The sequence below is a fragment of the Gopherus flavomarginatus genome, chromosome 1, assembly GCF_025201925.1.
Source record: "Gopherus flavomarginatus isolate rGopFla2 chromosome 1, rGopFla2.mat.asm, whole genome shotgun sequence".
NCBI classification, from domain to species: domain Eukaryota; kingdom Metazoa; phylum Chordata; order Testudines; family Testudinidae; genus Gopherus; species Gopherus flavomarginatus.
Genome location: NC_066617.1, coordinates 258,817,740 through 258,837,345, shown reverse-complemented (window position 1 = coordinate 258,837,345; position 19,606 = coordinate 258,817,740). Strand labels below are relative to the sequence as shown.

Here is a 19,606-nt window from a genome sequence, read left to right as displayed (position 1 = left end):
TTCTGAATAGCAGAGAGAAGAACACCAACTTGAGTCTATCGGAATGAACTATAGGCAGAGAAAATATTCAGCACCGCAAAGCAATATAGTAGCTAGGCAGAGGCTCCCTCCCTTATGAAGACATCAGAGATGTGTGTGCCCTGAGGTGTGATTTAGGATTGCCTTTGGCTTCATGTACATTTAGCTCAGGAGACATCAATCCATATTCAATAAGTGCAATTAATAGGCATTTATTTACAAATTTACAAAGTTCAGCCCTTTTAGAATCTCTAATTTAAATTTAAATCTGTCAGAATTATTGCCAAAAACACCTTACATTTATTTCCCCAAAATACAAGAGAAATAGACAAGAATTTCACACGGTGTTTATGTAAACAGGAGTTCTAGGCCTGTTTCCCCTGCTATAAAATGGGAAATTAGTTGAGTAAAAATTGATCTATGGAACTGTAATCAAAAGATCTCAAAGTGCTTTACAAACACTGAAGAAGTATTTAATGCAAACCACATGAGGACTGTTATGAATTCCTTTTTGTAGACAAAATAAATTGAACGTTTTTAGAATTCAAAACTTTACAGATGCAAATAAACTAAGACCTGGTCCACACTACGCTGTTAAACCGATTTTAACAGCGTTAAATCGATTTAATGCTGTACCTGTCCACACTACAATGCATTTTAAATCGATTTAAAGGGCTCTTAAAATCGATTTCTTTACTCCTCCCCAACGAGAGGAGTAACGCTAAAATTGATATTAACATATCGATTTAGGTTTAGTGTGGCCGCAAATCGAAGTTATTAGCCGGATAGTTATAATGATAGCTACCCACAGTGCAACGCTCCGGAAATCGATGCTAGCCTCGGACCATGGATGCACACCGCCGAATTAATGTGCCTAGTGTGGATGCATGCAATCGACTTTATAATATCTGTTTAATAAAACCGGTTTAAGTTAAATCGAAATTATCCTGTAGTGTAGACGTACCCTTACAGGTGGTATTTTCGAAAGTTCCTGGCATTGGTTTAACTCTGCTCCCATTGACTTCAGTGACCATTTGCATTTTCAGAGCACAGTGTGTCCACTAAATAATGGCACTGGTCTCTTCACCTTTAAATTAATTTTATTGCAATTAGTCATGCACTTGTCAGGTTCTAACAATTATATTAGTGCATTTATTTATAATCACTGTCAAATCCCGAAGGCTGATAATGTTACGAGTGGGATTTTCAGCAATGCTGAGCATTGACCTCTGCAAACTTGAGTGCTTTGAAATCTTGCTATGCAGAAAGCAAAGACAGAACAAAATTTTTAAAAAAAATTATTTTGTAATCAGACTCAGCATAAGATTTGTCACCAACTGTCTAGTTATCTCCCTCTTGCTTCATCTGTCACAGGTAATCTGTAAACTGTGAGGACAAGCAGGGGAGGGAGTTTAGGGACCATTGTAGCAATAGCAGGAAACAGAAGATTGTTTTACGTCCCACCAAACTATCGATAAAATAATATGTTGGAGGAACTACAAACTTGTCTTAAACTCCAGTTTTCATTCCTTCATGCATTCCTATAAGAATACAAACAAAAATGACAAAACTCATTTCAGCCAATCATTCAGCAAAAGTCCACTTGTAGACTGAGCATGCAAAACTTCAGTTTCCAAGAGTGATTTTTTTGCCCAATATGTGAGGGATTGAAAATTGGAGACAGGTAAGTAATTGAGTGTGTAATTTTTTTTTAAAAGTCTATGTACTTACAGTGGACACATGCTTAAAAGTTTGACTGTTTAGCGATAAAGATGTTTTAGAACCGATCAGGGGTCCACTGTAATTTTCATAGTGTGCAACACATGTTAATAGAGAGGTTGTCTTGCAGAATACCACCTATGTGCAATTGCGCAGGCCATCACCCCTGTTGTTCCCAGTCACATAACATGCCAATATCACTTTTCAAAGTAACTGCTGTCGTTGCTGCAAGGAAGTATTTATGTATTTTTAGCTGTCTAATGTGAAATGTTCAATCACTTGTGAAAAAAGCCTAATACCTACTTTTGCTCTTCATTTAATCTCTTCCTACCATCTGTTCTAGTCTTCTCTGCTCTTGCTGCACCCTGTACATGCGTCTCTGCCACCTAGTCCCCTTGTTTTGGCCTGCACCTGCTTCCCTGCTGGTTGGTTTCCTTCTCCTTTGGAAATGTTCTCCAGCTGCTTCATTATTTTTTTCTACTCCTCGAGGCATTTGTCTCCTAATGGTGATTGGTGGCTCCAGTTCCTGAAGACAGCTCTTGTTCCCTTTTCACCACTCTTTATGTAGCAACAGCCCCTAAAAAGAGGCAGGTAGGCAGGTTCCTTCTTGTTTGTAAGTCATCGTTGTAAGAGAGAGCCTGGCCACCTTCAGAAATAGTTGTGAACAAAGAGAGCCAGCACCATCTGACTACCAGTAAGAGTTCCAAAAACCACAATTTGGGTACTGCCGATCTAAAATATAATGTAGATGTGATTATATTATATTATAGTAAGCAAACTAGTACACTGAACATTTTATATTCTTATTTTGCAGTCCATTGTACAAGTGGAAACATTAGGAGAGTTTGGTGTGTTCTTCACTCTGTTTCTAGTTGGTCTGGAGTTTTCCCCTGAAAGGCTAAGAAAGGTATTTGTGTATAAAACTTCTGCATTTCAGGATTTGATTGGTGATGTTGAAGTTATCAATTATATTTTAGCATTTAAAAGCCTGTCTACAATATATCTTAATGTAGTTTGACCATGATTTTTAAAAGTAAGAAAATTATCTCTGGTTCTTTCTTCAGATACTGGGAGTGGAGGAGAAAGAATGCAGAAAATGTTATCCTACTGCCTATTTTAATATCCATCTTGATTTTCACAGAACAGTTCATGATTTCTAGGAAATTAAGACACACATTTACTGCAGGGCAATCCAACTCTATTACTGTGATGTTGAATCCAGTTGTAGAGGTGTAGACATCACAATGTTGTGAAGCAGCATGTGTCCTGTAAGGCATAGTTAATGTATTAAATGTCACATGATGGATTTACAACATAAAGTGTACTGGATGAAATGTGTTGTTAGAGCCTGTTGGCCCTTGATTAGACATGTACTATAGTATAACCTAATTTATATATTGAGACAGTCAGACTTCAGCAAAAAGAAAAGTTGACTTGTTAATGTAGAGAGTCAGGAACTGCAGCTGGTTTTATGATATAAGGTTAAGATACATTAATTTATTGAATGAATTGATTGAAAATATACTGTTGCAAAATTATTAAAACTAGCACAATAATACAAATAACAGTAATAGCTAAAAAGACACATTTTGCATGGCTTATGTTTGTTTTTAGATTGATGGCTGAAAGTCAGTGAGATTACATAAAAGGTGATCTATTTTATTGATATGTGGACAATGATAGGGGTATCTCAGTTTAATTATATAAATTATAGACACTCATAAATTACAGATGGTAAAGATGAAGGCCTTTTAAACTGTATACTAGTCCATGCCTTGCCATTGCTGGATTGAGTTGTACCTACTACAATATATTTTCTAGTGTTTTTGTCCTGTCTAGTTTTAAATCATTTTAGGGGATGGAGTTTCTCTTAAAAACTGTTCCATAGCATGGTAGCTCTCATATTTGGGAGGTTTTTCCTGATATTTAACTTTTTTTCCTTTTCTTTATTTTATCCCATTACTCCTAGCATCATGCTAAATAATTCCTCTGCCTACGTGGTGGTTGTATAGTTCAGTTTGTCAACAATTACCATATCAAGCCATCTGTCCCTTTAATTATTTTCATTTCTCTTCTCTGAACTCCCCCCAGTTTGTCTAATACATCTAATAAGGTACCCAGCACTGGACATAGTCTACCAGGTGCTGTCTCAGCAGAGCTGTGTAGTGAGGGGCTATTACTTCTATGGTATAACTCTGCAGCCCAAAATCACATGGATCTCTTTTTACTACTCACGTTGAAAACCAGTCTAGCATTCATCAATGAGAGAATAACCCTCAGGTTGTACAATACAAATCTAACTGTGTGTTATCCTCAAGGTGTGGAAGATATCTTTGCAAGGACCCTGTTACATGACACTTCTGATGATTGCTTTTGGCTTACTATGGGGACATTTACTACAGATTAGACCAACACAGTGTGTCTTCATTTCTACTTGTTTATCCTTATCCAGCACACCCTTAGTATCCAGATTCCTTGTAGGGAGTGCTCGAGGAGATAAAGAAGGTAGGTGCAATTTAGATACGGATTGTCCCAATGACAGCACTGATTAAAAATATCTGTAATAAATTCTCAAAATGGTTGAGCATCATTCTAGTGACATGAGAGAAAATAGAAAAAAGAGCATTGCCGTTATTATGTAATGTACTAATTGATGGGAAGCCTAGAATATTATTTTGATAATACACCTCTACCGCTAAATAACGCGGCCCAATATAACATGTATTCGGATATAACGCAGTAAGCAGCACTATGGGGGGTCGGGGCTGCGCACTCCAGTGGATCAAAGCAAGTTCGATATAACCCAGTTTCACCAATAACGCAGTAAGATTTTTTTGGTGCCCAAGGAGGGCGTTATATTGGAGTTAGAGGTGTACCAAGCATTGGTGCTTGCTTGTTTTTGTGTGGTTTGCACAGGCCCACTTCCTCTAAAATATAAGAATCTTAACAGATAATAGCATCATGTATTTATAAGGAGTCATGTTCTCATTTATGACATCCCTCTGTAATGGAGTCCCACATTGATTTTAACCCTTTCAGCCACAGGTGATTTTCATGTGTATGCTAAATTGCCAGATTAAGACTGCTACGACCAATCTGCCATGAGGGCAGAAAGGCCTGACCCAGTAACTTGCACCTTCTTTCTGCAGTCTGAGGCCTGCTAATATACTCTTTAAGCAAATACTTTTAGCTTCATATAGGTGGATGTGCTACAGGAATGTTAAGACAGCACTCTCAGTGAATAGTTTTTGGTCAAATAAATATCTAAGAAAATTATGAATGGAAATTTCAGGGCTCAGAGTCTGAAAGTTTTCCTTAAATTATGCACTTATTCTGCATTTTTTAGTTTTTTCCTTTTAGAAGAAATGCACTCCCATTCCTACACACTTCACGGAGTGTAATTCTACTTTGTGACTGTAAAAATGCCATTGTGTGAATTCCATGTTTAATTATTTCCATTAATTATTTGCTCAGTTTACAAGTGAAAAGATTCTTTTTGGTTTTGTTTTCAAACTGCCAGCCCTACAAGTCAGCTTGGATTCTCTGAGTCAAAATTTGTTGTTTACTTCTCATTTATCATTACTAAGGCTACATTTATATCACAGAAGCTGTGACTTCCACAGACCTCTATGATATTTTCTGCTTCAGCCCCTGGGTCCATGGGACTGGAGCTGGCAGCCAGTGGGGCCCCAGCCAGGTTCCAGCGACAGGCGACAGCCTCCTCAGTTTCAGCAACTGGGGACAGCCTTGTGGGGGGTTGGAGGAGAGAACCATGCAGCTCCTAGCCACAACGGTGGCAGGGGAAACTATGGAGCTGCATCAGCAAAACTCACAGACAGGTCACGGCTTCCATGAATTTTGGTTTATTGCCCATGACCTGTCCATGACTTTTACTAAGAATAACCATGACAAAATCTTAGCCTTAATCATTACTGGTAATAAAGGTTCTTCAAGTCAAATGATTACTCCTGGGAGAATTCTACGCCACTCTGTGTCCACAGAATTCATGTTCCCCCATTTTTTTTTTTTAATTTTTTATTTTGCGTCCTGGCAAATACCTAACAAGGAGGTAAAGGGAAGCTGCAAGAGTGGTCACGTACCCCTCCCCAGCAGCACAGGCACATCACTTCACTGCTGGCTGCTTCGGGTACCTGAAATAAATCACCACGGGGCAGGGGAAGGAGAGTGGCAGGGCTGGGGATGCCCCAGCCAATAGCTCCTACCCTGCGCCTGTCTCAGCTGCTAGTCCTGTCTAGGCTGGGAGCAGGGGAGCATGGGACTTCCTCGTCCTTGCAAGGAGCGGCTGGGGCTGGGTCAGACCCACCCCCAGAAACCTTCCCGGGCTGCAAGAAGCTCTGTACACACACTCCGCTTCCTGCCCCCATCGCTCTTCAGTCATGGGGAGAAGGGTCACTATATGGGGAGTTGTTCCCCCATCTGCTCAACTCCTGTGCATCCAGACCCCCTGCCAAGCCTCACCCCTCTGCACCCAGAACCCCTGTACTGAGCCCTCCACCTGAATCCCCCATGCCAAGCATCACTTCCGGCATTCAGAGGCCCCCTGCACCATACTCTCACCCTTGGACCCAGGTCACCTCCTGCTGAGCTCCCCACACTTGAACCCCATCCCCTGCACCTGGACCACCCCAATGAGTCCCCCACACCTAGACGACCCCCCCCCCGAACCTGACATACCCAGAGCCCTCCTTCTGATTCCCAACCAACTTCATCTTGACCCCCTGGAGAGCTCCATTAAACCCTCAACAAGCCTGGACACCAAACTGAGCTGCTCCCACTCACACTAAGCCCTCCACACTTGGATTTTGCCAAGCTGAGCCTGCCTGCCCACACCTGTGCACCTTGCGCAGAAGGGCAAGGCCCCTGGAATGTTTCTGGGGCAGGCTCAAACCTTGCGCTGTGTCAAGGTCAGGTGCAGCCTCACTGCTGAGTCCATGTCCTGGGGCGGGGGGGAAGAGTTGCAGGATGATATCCCACTCCATGCAGCCAGTGGCTTGTGCTCCCCACTGCCATTTTGGAGTCTCCATATTTATTTATTGACAAATAAAATTTGCAGAATTTTAAAATATTGTGTGCAGAATTTTTAATTTTTTGGTGCAGAACCTTACTAACAACTGTGCAACCTGTTGTGCTCCTTTGAGTGCTTGCACATGTCCGTTCCAATGTAGGTGTGTGCATACTCTGAGCACAGTTGCCAGAGTTTTTTCCCATTAGTATCCATTGGGTTGGCTTGAGTTCCCTCTGGTGCTGCGCGCTCATAGCACTTGTATAAAGGGCCCTGCTGACACCACTCCCCCCAGTTCTTCTTAGGAAGGAAGAAGTACCCCAGAATTTTACTGACATTGAGGAAATGACGGAGGCTCCTTGACTGTCATAGCCTCTTTGTTGTCCTCCCCAGACAAGGCAGTGGGGGCAGCAGGGATATCCCCACCACAAAGCATTCCAGGATTTGTTAAAGTGGGAAACCTCAAACTTGGGAATACAAGCTTTACCACTTAATGAGGCCCTTATGGACCCAGTCAGGGCACTGTGACAAACCCCTACCTCCCTCTGTCCCTTCCTACAGTGAAACATACAGAACATAAATATTTTGTACCAGCTAAAGGGTACAAGTTCCTTTCTTTGCACCCTCCCCCAGGGTCCCTGGTTGTAGTGGCTGCCAGCTAAAGGGATTGACAGGGTGAAGCACAGTCCATGTCCAAAGCGAAGACCCAAAGAAATTGGATCTTTTTGTTCAGAAGGCCTACTCCACTAGCTTCTACAGCTAGCATGCGAACTAGCAAGCCTTGCTAGGCTGCTATGATTTTAATATGTGGGAGTCCGTGCTAAAATTTAAGAACTTGCTCCCACAGGCATCTAGGCAAGAATTCTCATACTTAGTCAAGGAAGGGAAGATTCCATAGCCAGATCCATGGCCACAGCTGTAACCATGCACAGGAGCTCGTGGTTGCAGTCCTCAGGGTTTCTGCATGAGGTGCAACAAATCCTTCAAGACCTCGCCTTTGAAGGGTCATGCGCTTTTCAGAGCAAACGGATGCTAGACTAGATGGATGGCCTTTAAAGACTCTAAAGTGACCTTGAAATCTTTGATCTGTACCATGCCCTCAAAGCTGAAAAGAGAGAGAGAAGGAAGGAAAAGGAAAGAACTTTCTCCCAGCAGGCAGCTGACCTACCAGGAAATGTTTGTACCTACTGTGGGTGGATCTGTGGTTCCGAGATAGGGCTCCTGAATCAGCTCAGGACCCATATGTATATCTGTGGTAGAGAATCAAGGGATCACCAATGATGATATCCCAGCTGTATCCAGAAAGCACTGCATGCCCCAACAGACTGGCCTGTACTTTGCCCAGCCAGCAAGGCAAGATCAACAGAGGAGGAAGAGCAGGAGGTTCAGACGAAGGCCCCCTCCACCAACCTCCTCAGCAGGACCAATACAGATTGGCCCCAAACACTTGGGGACCTTGAAGCATTCGTTTTGGTGAGATGCTCAAGGTCAGCATTACAATCCCCTCAACACTGGATCCAGTTGCCCCTTTGTTTTCCAATCAATTCTTTGTGCTGCTTCGATGCCTGGACCCACATTACCTTGGATCATTGGGTTCTAAGCACAGTAGAAATGGGATACACCATCCAGTTTTTGTCTACCCCAACTTCCCACCCCCTTTCCCTATCCATCTTCAGGGACCCTTCTCATGAGCAACTGTTGGAACAAGAAGTCCAATCCCTCCTTTCGGTGGGAGCCATGGAAGAGTTTCTGTTCTACCTAAGAAGAAAGGTGTTCTATTCCTGTTACTTTCTAATCCTGAAAGCCAAGGGTGGTTTCAGAGCAATCCTAGATATGCATCGTCTCAACTGCTATCTCAAGAACTTAAAGTTCCGCATGGTCTCCTCGGCTTTCATCATTCCCTTTCTGGATCCTAGGGATTGGTATGCCGCCCTTGATCTCAAGGACACATACTTCCACATATCGATTTTTCCAAGGCCACAGACGATTCCTAAGATTTGTCGTGAACCAAGTTCATTACCAGTTTGCAGTTCTTCCGTTTGGCCTGTCCATCACCCCATGGGTCTTCACCAAATGTATGGCAGTGGTGCCAGCTTTTCTCAGAAAAAAGGGAGTTCATGTATTCCCTTATCTCAACAACTGGCTGGTCAGAGGCTTGTCCAGAGCTCAGGTGAATCTGACATCAATCTCATCCAATCGACCTCCCAACCACTAGGCCTACTGGTAAACGACCAGAAATCTAACTTTATTCCTGTCCAAAGGATAGAGTTCATCAGTGCAGTTCTCAACTCCGTGCAGGCAAGGGCCCTTCTTCTGGATGATCACTTTTGTTCAATTACAGTCCTGATAAGATCACTCGAGGCTTATCAGATCGTGACTGCATGAAAGAGTCTGAGTCTTCTGGGCCACATGGCTTTATGAACATATGTAGCGCAACACGTGAGGCTACATCTCCGATCTCTCCAAGTGTGGTTGGCTGCAGTATACTCTCCCTCACATCATCACCTGGACATGGTGCTCACTGTTCCCACTGAGGTCCTTGATTCACTGACATGGTGGCTGAACCTTTGCATGTTATGTGCGGGGGTACCCTTTTTGCTGCCTCAAAGGTCAATATCTCTAGTATCCTATGTATCAGCCCTCAGCTGAGGAGCCCACCTAGGGTCCCTGAGGACTCAGGGCCTCTGGTCTCAAGAAGAGCTTTCCCTCCATATCAATGTCAGGGAGCTCCAGGCGATCTGCCTAGCCTGTCAGGTGTTCCTACCCCACATTACAAACAAGATCAATTTGATTCTCACAGACAGCATGATGGCCATGTTATACATCAACAAACAGGGCAGAGCGCACCCTTCCTCCTTGTGTCAGGAAGCAAGCCGGATGTGGGAGCTCTGCATCGCACATTCGATCAGTTTAGAAGCATCCTACCTTCCAGGAATGCAGAACCAGTTGGCAGATCACCTCAGCAGGTCTTTCTCTTCTCACCACAAGTGGTCCCTCCAACCGGACATCACAAGGGACATCTTCCAACCATGGGGAACTCCTCTTATAGATCTGTTTGCTACCTGCAACAACAAGAAATGCCATCAGTTCTGCTCCCTGGGAGGCCACAGTCCAGGGTCAGAAGAGTTTTCAGAGGAGAAAGGTACCTCATGTAACAGCTCCTTATTTTCCCAATGATTCCCAAATTTTTGCCTCATAAGCTTTTTGCTCACCTCCTTTCTTCTTCCCCAAAGGTCTGTTGCAGGGGTCGGCAACCTTTCAGAAGTGGTGTGCCGAGTCTTCATTTATTCACTCTAATTTAAGGTTTCGTGTGCCAGTAATACATTTTAACGTTTTTAGAAGGTCTCTTTCTATGTCTATAATATAGAATATATAACTAAACTTTTGTTGTATGTAAAGTAAATAAGGTTTTAATTTTACATGGAGCTTCTTAAACATTTTTAATTTAAAATGCAGAGTCCCCCCAGACCGGTGGCCAGGACCCAGGCAGTGTGAGTACCACTGAAAATTAGCTCGTGTGCCACCTTTGGCACATGTGCCAAAGGTTGCCTACCCCTGGTCTACTGTAATTAAGAAAGAAACTGCACATCTCCTTAATGGACACTGACTTAGGTTTATTCACACCCCATTGCATGAAACTTAAATAATAATTTATGCATGCTATGTCTATTCATCAGCCTTCTGTGTCTATCATTTTACAGCAGGGGTATCAAACTCAATCTGCTTTAGGGCCAGTACCAGTCCTCAAATCCTCCCAGCGGGCCAGTAATGTCACTGAAGGTGGTGTTCAGAAAAGAAAATGTTTTATTTTGAATTTCTTAAAAATAATAAGGCTGTCATACAACTTTCTACAATTCTTCACTTGCCAGAGAGTTTTTAGTGTGAAGCAACGCTTCAGTTCTGTCAGTTTGTTGATGTTTGGCCTCAGTGACTGAGCAGTTGAAACCTTCAGGATTGCAGCAAGGTGTGCATCAGATAGTTGTGTTCAGTATTATGACTTGTTTATATTCATTGTGGGGGGAAAAGTGATGCTGCCTCCATGGCTGATTCTGCCAGGCAACTAATGATGCTGTCTCTATGGCTGACTTTGCCTGGCAACTGATGATGATATCTCTGTCTCTCTCTCTCCCTCAGCCAATGGGAGCTATGGGGGCAGCGCCTACAGCGGATATTGTCTGCAGCGTGTCTGCTTGAGTCTCTCCTACCATCTCGCCTCCAGGGCTGCAGATGCAGTAGCATAGCTAGCGGCTTGCAGGGGAAGCGTCCGCTTCCCCCGAGCACGTTTTGCAAAAGCGCCTTTCCACGCAGTCAGCACTGGGCTCTGGACTTGAAATCCGGAGCTGGGTTTTGCATGTGGCCGCCGGCTGGCTCTGCGCTCCAGGCTCCACGCCACCCTCTCCCATCCCCAGTCCTGCTAGCTTGCTCCGGGGCTGCAGGCAGCTGCCTGGCTCTCTGGGGATGAGGAGGAGGAGACTCTAAGCTGGGGTGGGCTCTGCTGGGAAGGGAAGGGGCGGCAGCCCAGCCCCCCAAGTGCGGTTGGGGGGCGGGTGCTGAGGTCATGCTGGGGCAGGGTGAGGGGCGCTCTGCTTAGCAACTCCAGGTTGGTGCGTTCCTCCTGGCTGGCCCGGCAGCGCGTCTGGTCCCTGCTACGGCCAGGGGCCAGTGCCAGGCCTCTCTGCCAGCGCTTGCTGACTCGCAGATCACTCCGGCAGCCCAGGTGGGAGACTGTTTCTTTCCCGCTGCCTTGGCCTTTCCTCGCTTGCTGGGGGCGGCGGTGGCGCCCGTAGCGAATGGTGGCCTCGGAGCAGGGCCCTGTGGATAGAGGCTAAAAGGGGCTCTGAGGGGGAAATGCCTGTGGACGCTGCTCAGCACTTTGCTGCGCTCATGACACTTGCAGAGAAGCTTCAGGGAGCCCCAGTGATGTAATACACCTCCGTGATGCTGACCCTTCACACGTATCCACGTTGTGCGTGAGAGTGAATCTGGGGACAGCTCACTATAACTGCATGCGTGCTGCAGCTCTCGGGGAGCAGGGTAAGGTGAAGGTCACTAAATCAGTACAGATTTTGTTTTCTTGCTGTATGGATATTTGAGTCTATAACATTATAGGTCCCTTTGAGATATATGCTGTAGAGCTGCGGGTAGGTTAAATTCATGAGATTGTTGAAGACAATAAACAGGTCCTCAGAGGCTCTAAATTCAGTTTCTTCTCCCTGTAGCTCCACAATTTCCAAGTCCTCTCCCTTCTATCGAGCTGAAGTACTCCATATAGCTCCCATTACATTAATTACAAGGTGCTCAGAACCCCTGGTCTTTTCACACACCCCCTGGCCAAAAAGGCAGGAAAATGCTATTCCCGTTTTACCAGTTGTGGAACTGAGGTACACAGATGAAGTGCAGTGCCCAAGGTCACACACCGTCTGTAGCAGACAAGGAACTGAAGCAAGATCTCTAGACTCCCAGTCCATAACCTTAATCACAATGCCATCCTTCCTGCCATTCATATAAACTGTCACTTCCACCTTTCTGAGGATGATATGATCATTAGGTGCGTAGCTCTGCGCCTTTGAAATCGCTACACCGAGGGCAGACCTATATAAATTCCTTGTTTAGGGACAGGCTAATTTTCTCCCTACACCAGTTGGGGTCTACCCACTCCGTCATATTACAATTAAAATAACCCTGAAAGAAAGGAAAACTTAGCCTTCTTAAAATAGCATTAAAAAAAAATCTAAACCTAGAGATACAAAGATTCAGCATTAGGGCTCTTTGTTCCATCCTTCAGTCACCTGTTGAACCTTAGTATTATGCCATATGTGATCATATGCTATTCTGACACCGTTACAATATCTCTGTACAACAGAGTGAGCTGAGGCTGAAGGGGCAGCTGGGTAGCTTTGAGTTTCCTTGCTTTTGTTAATTTCACATGTAAATTGTAACATTCATTTAAGACTTATTCTTTGCTTTTTAAAAAAAAATTAAATTATGAAATGATATTACAGCTAAAGTTCCACCATCCTTGATTCTTTTTCCCCCTCTTCTCCCAAATTTGGATGACTTTGAAGAATTAGGCCTGCTGTGGACTGTGGTGTTCGTGCAGCATTAGATCATGTTAATATTTGATCACGTATCAGAGGGGTAGTCGTGTTAGTCTGGATCTGTAAAAGCAACAAAGAAACCTGTGGCACCTTATAGACTAATAGACATTTTAGAACATGAGCTTTCGTGGGTGAATACCCACTTTGTCAGATGCATCAGTTGCATCTGACGAAGTGGGTATTCACCCACGAAAGCTCATGTTCTAAAACGTCTGTTAGTCTATAAGGTGCCACAGGTTTCTTTGTTGCTTTTAATATTTGATATAATCCAGCACAAATCCTCTTAGTGATACTGGCACTATAAGGATTGTTGTTATTGCTCAGAGCTTAAAAACAATTTTGTAGCTTTTTCTCGCCTTGTGCACCAGTTCCAATTAGGCCAACGGAACCTTATGAACGCACAGAGGTTCTATTTAGGACCCAGCCCAATCCTGACAACATGCTGTCATCCCCACAAAGAAGCTGGGAAAATGTCCGACTTACACTCACTCTGCTTTGTCACGTCTAACTAAAGAACACGTTATTCTTAAAGCCTCGTACAGCCCTCCTAAGGCGATTGTCTGTGCTTGATGCTAGGGACAGTCTTGTCCACTTCTCTCTTGATGTCAGTGTAGATGCAGGCAGTGCAAACTGTACTACAGTCATACAGTATCTCAAATGCAAAGCTGCATTTCTCTGATCTGAGGTTTGAAGAACAGTGTGGAACTAGCTATTTTACGGGATGTCTAGATTTCATTTCTGTAGTAACAGAACTAGTGATAGGAAAGCAGGAAGAGGTTTGGGGGTGTGTGTGTGTGTGCAGCTTAAATTGGTTAAAAACCCTAACTCTCAGGACTCAGTGTTTCAAAAATGTTAGACTGCCAACCCGTGTCGTAGAGATGTCTTTTGTTTAAAAAAAAACCCTATGAATAAAGCTGCTTTAAGGGAAAATACTGCTTTGTCCAACCCTGAAGAGCTATGAAATCTTTGCTCACCAATTCTCATAAAACTTGTATTTGTCATGCCTTTTTGGTGACGTTAGTATTACGAGCTATTATAAATAAAGTACATTTCATTGATGTTTAAAATGAAATTAGTAACTGGAAAAAATGTCACAGGTTTAAAAAAATACTGGCCAATTATAAACTACTGTATTCTGTCATTTACTTTCTAGAATCTAAAGTATATCTGAGTATAATCTAAAGTTCTTCTGCAAAATGTCAGCTGTGCAAACCCTTCCCTGGCTGGATCATTCTTGTGTTTTTATTTTAAGTACAAATAAATATGTATAACTAATTTAAAAGTATATAATTAATAATTTGATATGTCGAGTGGCGCCTTTTTTATGTGTTCGCTCCCCCTGATGTTAGAACCTGGCTACGCCACTGCGCAGATGGCCTGTGGGCCAGGAGTTTGAGACCCCTGTTCTACAGCATCTTAGTTAGTTTACAAAATAGAAATGATATACCCAATAATTGATCAGCTGGCTTTAACAAAATCTTATTTTTAATCCATGATAAAAGCTTCCTGTAAATGGCTTATAATTATTTCCATATTTAGATTGCCATAGTTGATAAAAAAATATAAAGTATAACACTGTATTCTATATCTCCAGTCAATGAAGAAGTCTCTAGATATATGGTTACTGATAACATTGTTACAGATGCCATTAGATGTTTCGTCTGCATCAAGCTACATTTTTATCAGCGTCTTTTTCTGCCAAACAGGTGATATCGATTACAGTAGTGTACTACTTGGTATGCTGGTAATGCAGGATGTACAGCTTGGTTTATTTATAGCTGTTATGCCAACCCTAATTCAAGCAGGAGCCAGCACATACTCCAGGTAAAGAGGTTTTAAAAATTTATTTATTACTTTATTTGTCTCTGAAGAGGGCCTCATTGTTTTGTGGCTTATAGAATTTGCCCACCCATAAGCTTATGGATCTGTGTATGACTGTGACAAAACTATATTTAGAATTTTTAATGTCAGTTTCTCAAAACATGGTCATCCAGTGCCATGTGCACCCTTATATTATTGATATGTATAATATTGAATCAGAACACCCCTCCCCAATACTCAACTTTTTTCCATCATTTGTTTTTTATGTGATTTGTGTCATAAAATTAAAGGCCTTCCATACCATCTCATTATATCCCATAATCACCCTATTGAAATATGTCTGAGTCAATGTATTGAGCCATATGCTGTGCCCTGAAGGTCAGCCAATACAGGCTGTGTAGGACCATATCGCGAGTAGATTCTAGACTTTAGCAGGAATTACTGAGTGCTCTGCATTTTTGATAATTAGGACACGTATTGAGTTGTCTAAATATGAATTTAGGAAGCTAACTAGCAACTCATTTTTGAAAACCTTTGCCATTAGATTTTTCACTTGGGGGAAACTCATTTAAAGGCAAGAGAACAAACAGGTAAAATAACATTTTTTTCTTGTTTTCTTTTCTAGCATTGTCATGGAAATACTGAGAATACTGATACTGATTGGCCAAATTCTCTTTTCTCTGGCTGCTGTTTTTCTTATATGTCTTGTTATAAAGACTTATCTCATAGGACCATATTATCGCAAGTTGCATGCGGAGAGTAAAGGGAATAAAGAAATCCTCATTTTAGGAATATCTGCTTTCATCTTTCTTATGTTAACGGTAATCTTTTAAAATAATAAAACATTTACATATCTTTGATGTACAGATTAATATGACATCAGTACCAAAAGCACTGACATATTTAACCTTTATTACATATTTTCACAGTTCTGTAATTGGTATTTTAAAACCAAAACTCAAATGTATGGAGGATCAAAGCATCTAGCACATTTTTAGTTCTACTGCAATATAAGTGATAAGTAGTAATTGATTAGGAGTTATGGGTCAATAATTTTAATTTTATGTAACCTTAATAAAATCAGGTTGAACTTCAGCAGATAAATTACACTAACAGTTTTATTTTAAAATTATTATATTAGTGTGCGGTGCAAGTAAAGGTCTGTTAGTCCTCATTGTGTGCCCCAATTTTCTGAAGGTTCAAAATCCTATTTTCCAGTAGAGAAAACTGCTTTTGTTTGTTTGTTTTGGGTTCTTTGGGGTGTGTTTTTAATAAATTTGAAAAATAATTTGAGGAGACGTTTTGAGGTACTGTAACAAAGTAAACTTTTTTCCCTGTTACATTTGTTTTTAACATTATTGGCTTACCAAATTTAGTCTTTACTACAGATTATTTGTTTCTTTTTGTGGGGGGGACTTTTTTTAACCAGACTTTTTTCTTTAAAGGCTATAATGAATCCTTGAAGCCACTGTAGTTTTTTAAGACACATACACAAATTAAATTGTAATAAACTCTTGATAGATCTTAGAGGTATATTTCTCTTGTCCCAGTGTCCCCTCAATTAATTTAATGCTTCATATTCCAGTCATCCAGTAGAGCAGACTGTCTGAGAACAGAAAGTAGCTATTACCCATATTTTACAAACTGTGGGTTTGAAATAGCACTGATATGGATTTGCAGAATCTGTTCATGTTCTTTGAATTTCTGATGGTGTTACCATGCTCTAGATCATTCTTTCAGTTCTCCAAGTTTATGCTTTAGGACTAATAGTACAAGACAGAAGCAGAGTATGAAACTGACGATAAAAGTAAGAGGAGCTTGTGGACATGTTTGTATTGTGAGCTTTTTAAAGCAAAATGTTGGCACTAAGACATTTTATAGGGAACAAAAGCAGGACCAAGATGGAGTAATGAAAACAAGTTCTGCAAAATGTGCATAGAAGCTTTCAGATACACCCTGAGAAAATCTTGTTATTAAGACTTTGTCTACACTTGCGGCGCTGTGTAGGATACATGTAGCTACGTGCTACAAGGCAAGGCAGGTTGCGTTCACATTTCTAATTGTGGTGTGTATCTACATGTGGCAGTGAAGGGCTCTGGCAACTCTCTACTGCCAGTGTCTTCCCTGCAGTGTGGAAAGGCTCCAGCAGGGAGGAGGCAGTGGGACATTGCCAAATACAGCAGTGTAGACATGGGAGGCGCTGCTTGGCCATGTAGAGAGCCATGTAGGGTACTCTATTTGCTGACCCATGTCTCACCGTCTACACTGCTAGCTGAGTATGCATTGTCTGTCTTGTACACACCACCCTAAGTGGAGACGTACCTTGAGAAAGGACTTGGGTATTCATGCCACTTTTTGCTAAGGGACTACATCTTTTAATCTTTATAATTTAGGTCATGTAAGAGGTTAACAGAAGAACCATTTCATAATTCATAGACTTCTACAGCAATGGCATTTTTCTAAATTACACAGATCTGCTTGAGATTCCAATCCTTTTCTAAACATGCACAGCAGATTGTTAGGTCATATAAGTAAGAGAAGAAACAACTTATTCATAGTTTCTTGTAGATGTCCATTAACAAGCAGACGTAATTTCTGTGAAGCACGTTTAATGAAAAGGCAATAGAAAAACTTAAAACAAAATGTGTAGTGTTGACTGTAGAAATCTGCTTAATCACGCAAAAATAAGTTGATTTCTATAGTAAGGGGTCATATTTTTCTTTAAATGGGCCTCCACTAGAAACATTAACAGAAATTGTGCCTATCTGAAGTATTAGTAAAAAAGGAGTAGCACAACATACACACAAAGATGCGTATTAGTGGGTTTAAGCCATAAAAGAAAGTGGAGTCCTTTTTCAGTACTTAAAGTGGAGAATGCAAATGTATACTACTCCTTTGAATACTTTTGAATGAAAACTGACAGTTTTATTTCAAATATTTTATTAATGTATCAAAAAAAAAAGTCATTACAGAAATTTATCAGATGTATCATATTGACAGATCAGGTTTGAGGCTGGAGGGAGACAAGGGGCTCAGACAGTAGCTCTCCACCCGGTGCTAAGGATTACAAAGGAAGGATGACCTGGACTGGATGAGTTATTACCAGATAGATCCCAGATGTATTAGTTAATAAAGTTGTGGCCTGGTTAAATCCCATTACTTGTATTTTTTCCTGCAGTGTTAGCTACTGTATGTGTGATACTAATACTGTAGGTTTTCTGTGGATGGAATAGTAGTAAATATTTTTGGGGACTGAAGGTTTTAATATACTACTTTCATTCTGGGGCAATGGTTCTTAAACTTTACAGACTACTGTACCCCTTTCAGGAGTCTGATTTGTCTTGCTTGCCCCAAGTTTTACCTCACTTACAAACTATTTGCTTACAAAATCCAACATAAAAATACAAAGTGTCACAGCACACTATTACTGAAAAATTACTTAATTTCTCATTTTTACCATATATTATAAAATACAACATTTATATTCCAATTGTTTTACTTACATTTCAGCATATAGTATATAGAACAGTGTAAACCAGTCGTATGAAATTTTAGTTTGTACTGCCTTTGCTAGTGCTTTTTATGTAACCTGTTGTAAAACGAGGCAAATATCTAGATGGGTTCTTGTATCCTCTGGAAGACCTCTGAGTACCCTCTGGGGTATGTGCACCCCTGGTTGAGAACCACTGGTCTGCGGAGTAGACAAGTGAATGATAAAGCCACTGTTTTCAGCTGACGTGCGTTTTATGCTGTTTGCCCTTCTCCTGCAGTAAGTGGATAGATTGAGGCTTTTATGTTGGAGGGGAAAAACGGTATTGTTTTATATTGTAAATAATTTCTAGTTGGTTATTGTGTTTATGCATTGTTGACTTGTGGATGGTATGTGTCTCTCTTGTAATTTATTTTAAGTAGTTACCTCACTGAACAGTGATTTCTCATGACCCCACAATAGCGTGAAAATCCAGTTGAGGAGGTTGTAAATTCTTTCTTGAACACTGAATTAACCATCCCAAATGCAAATAATTAAAATGTAAACAATAATTATTCTGACACACAGCTCTTTTAATAACTTGACACATGAACATGTGATATCTTAGTAGCAAAGGCATGTTTCAGATGTGTGCTGAAAATGCTGTTTTTTAAAGTATGAGTACTCCCTACAGTGCTGTTTCTTTTATAAATAATTGTTTTAAAATAATTTCTGTAAAATTTCTTTGACTCATATATTCCATCACATCCACCATCTTGTGTTTTCTTCTCTGTCAAAGTGGTTTGAAGCTTTAAAACTTCTCTCATTTTAAATTCCTGGTAAGAGCAGTCCATATTTTGAAAATAAAATTTAATTTAATTATTAAAATATGGGGTATCCAGATGTGATATGGCAGCCTACCTGGGTTATAATTTTCTTTTGTTAGTTTGATTACTGGTAAATAACTATATTGTGTGATAGACCAATCCATACGATTAAATATTTTGGAATTGCATCAAAACTCTGGACACAATGGAGTGGTTTGATCATAAATACTGACACATAGTCAGGACTTTTAATTTTATTTGTGGATTCCAATTCATAGTAAATAAGACATTCTAGGCAGTGCATATCTCGGGGATTATTGCTTTCCTCCATTGATTATAGTTTCTTGGGTTTAGGCCTCTAACTTTATACTGCAACACCATCCAAGGCATAAGTATACTGTGTAACATGTTATTGCTTAAGCTAAATTAGGATGGAAATTGGTTGTCAGTTTAATGCATTCCCTCAATATTTATGGCATTGTCTTTCAGTAAGATGTCTGCCTGCAGCAGCAGGATTTTAAATACCAGTTATATTTATATATTTTATTTTTTAATACTTTTATATGTGATAAAAAGTGCTGCTCACTGTTTAAACACTCGGAGCACTGTCTTCATTTTGCGTGGTGCAATT

General features: G+C 41.2%; 1 protein-coding gene across 3 annotated transcripts in view; it reads left to right on the top strand.

Moving 5' to 3' along the window:
- The window catches only part of TMCO3 (transmembrane and coiled-coil domains 3), a 65,139-nt gene that overhangs the window by 28,150 nt on the left and 17,383 nt on the right, over window positions 1-19,606 (top strand). For all 3 annotated transcript variants that reach the window (XR_007773753.1, XM_050948544.1, XM_050948557.1), the window contains exons 6-9: window positions 2,552-2,644; window positions 4,056-4,242; window positions 14,565-14,682; window positions 15,305-15,500. Coding sequence is in view for 2 of the 3 variants with exons in the window: in XM_050948544.1 (XP_050804501.1) it covers window positions 2,552-2,644; window positions 4,056-4,242; window positions 14,565-14,682; window positions 15,305-15,500 (594 nt within the window). In the remaining variant the exon portion in view is untranslated. The remainder of the gene's footprint in view (window positions 1-2,551; window positions 2,645-4,055; window positions 4,243-14,564; window positions 14,683-15,304; window positions 15,501-19,606) is intronic.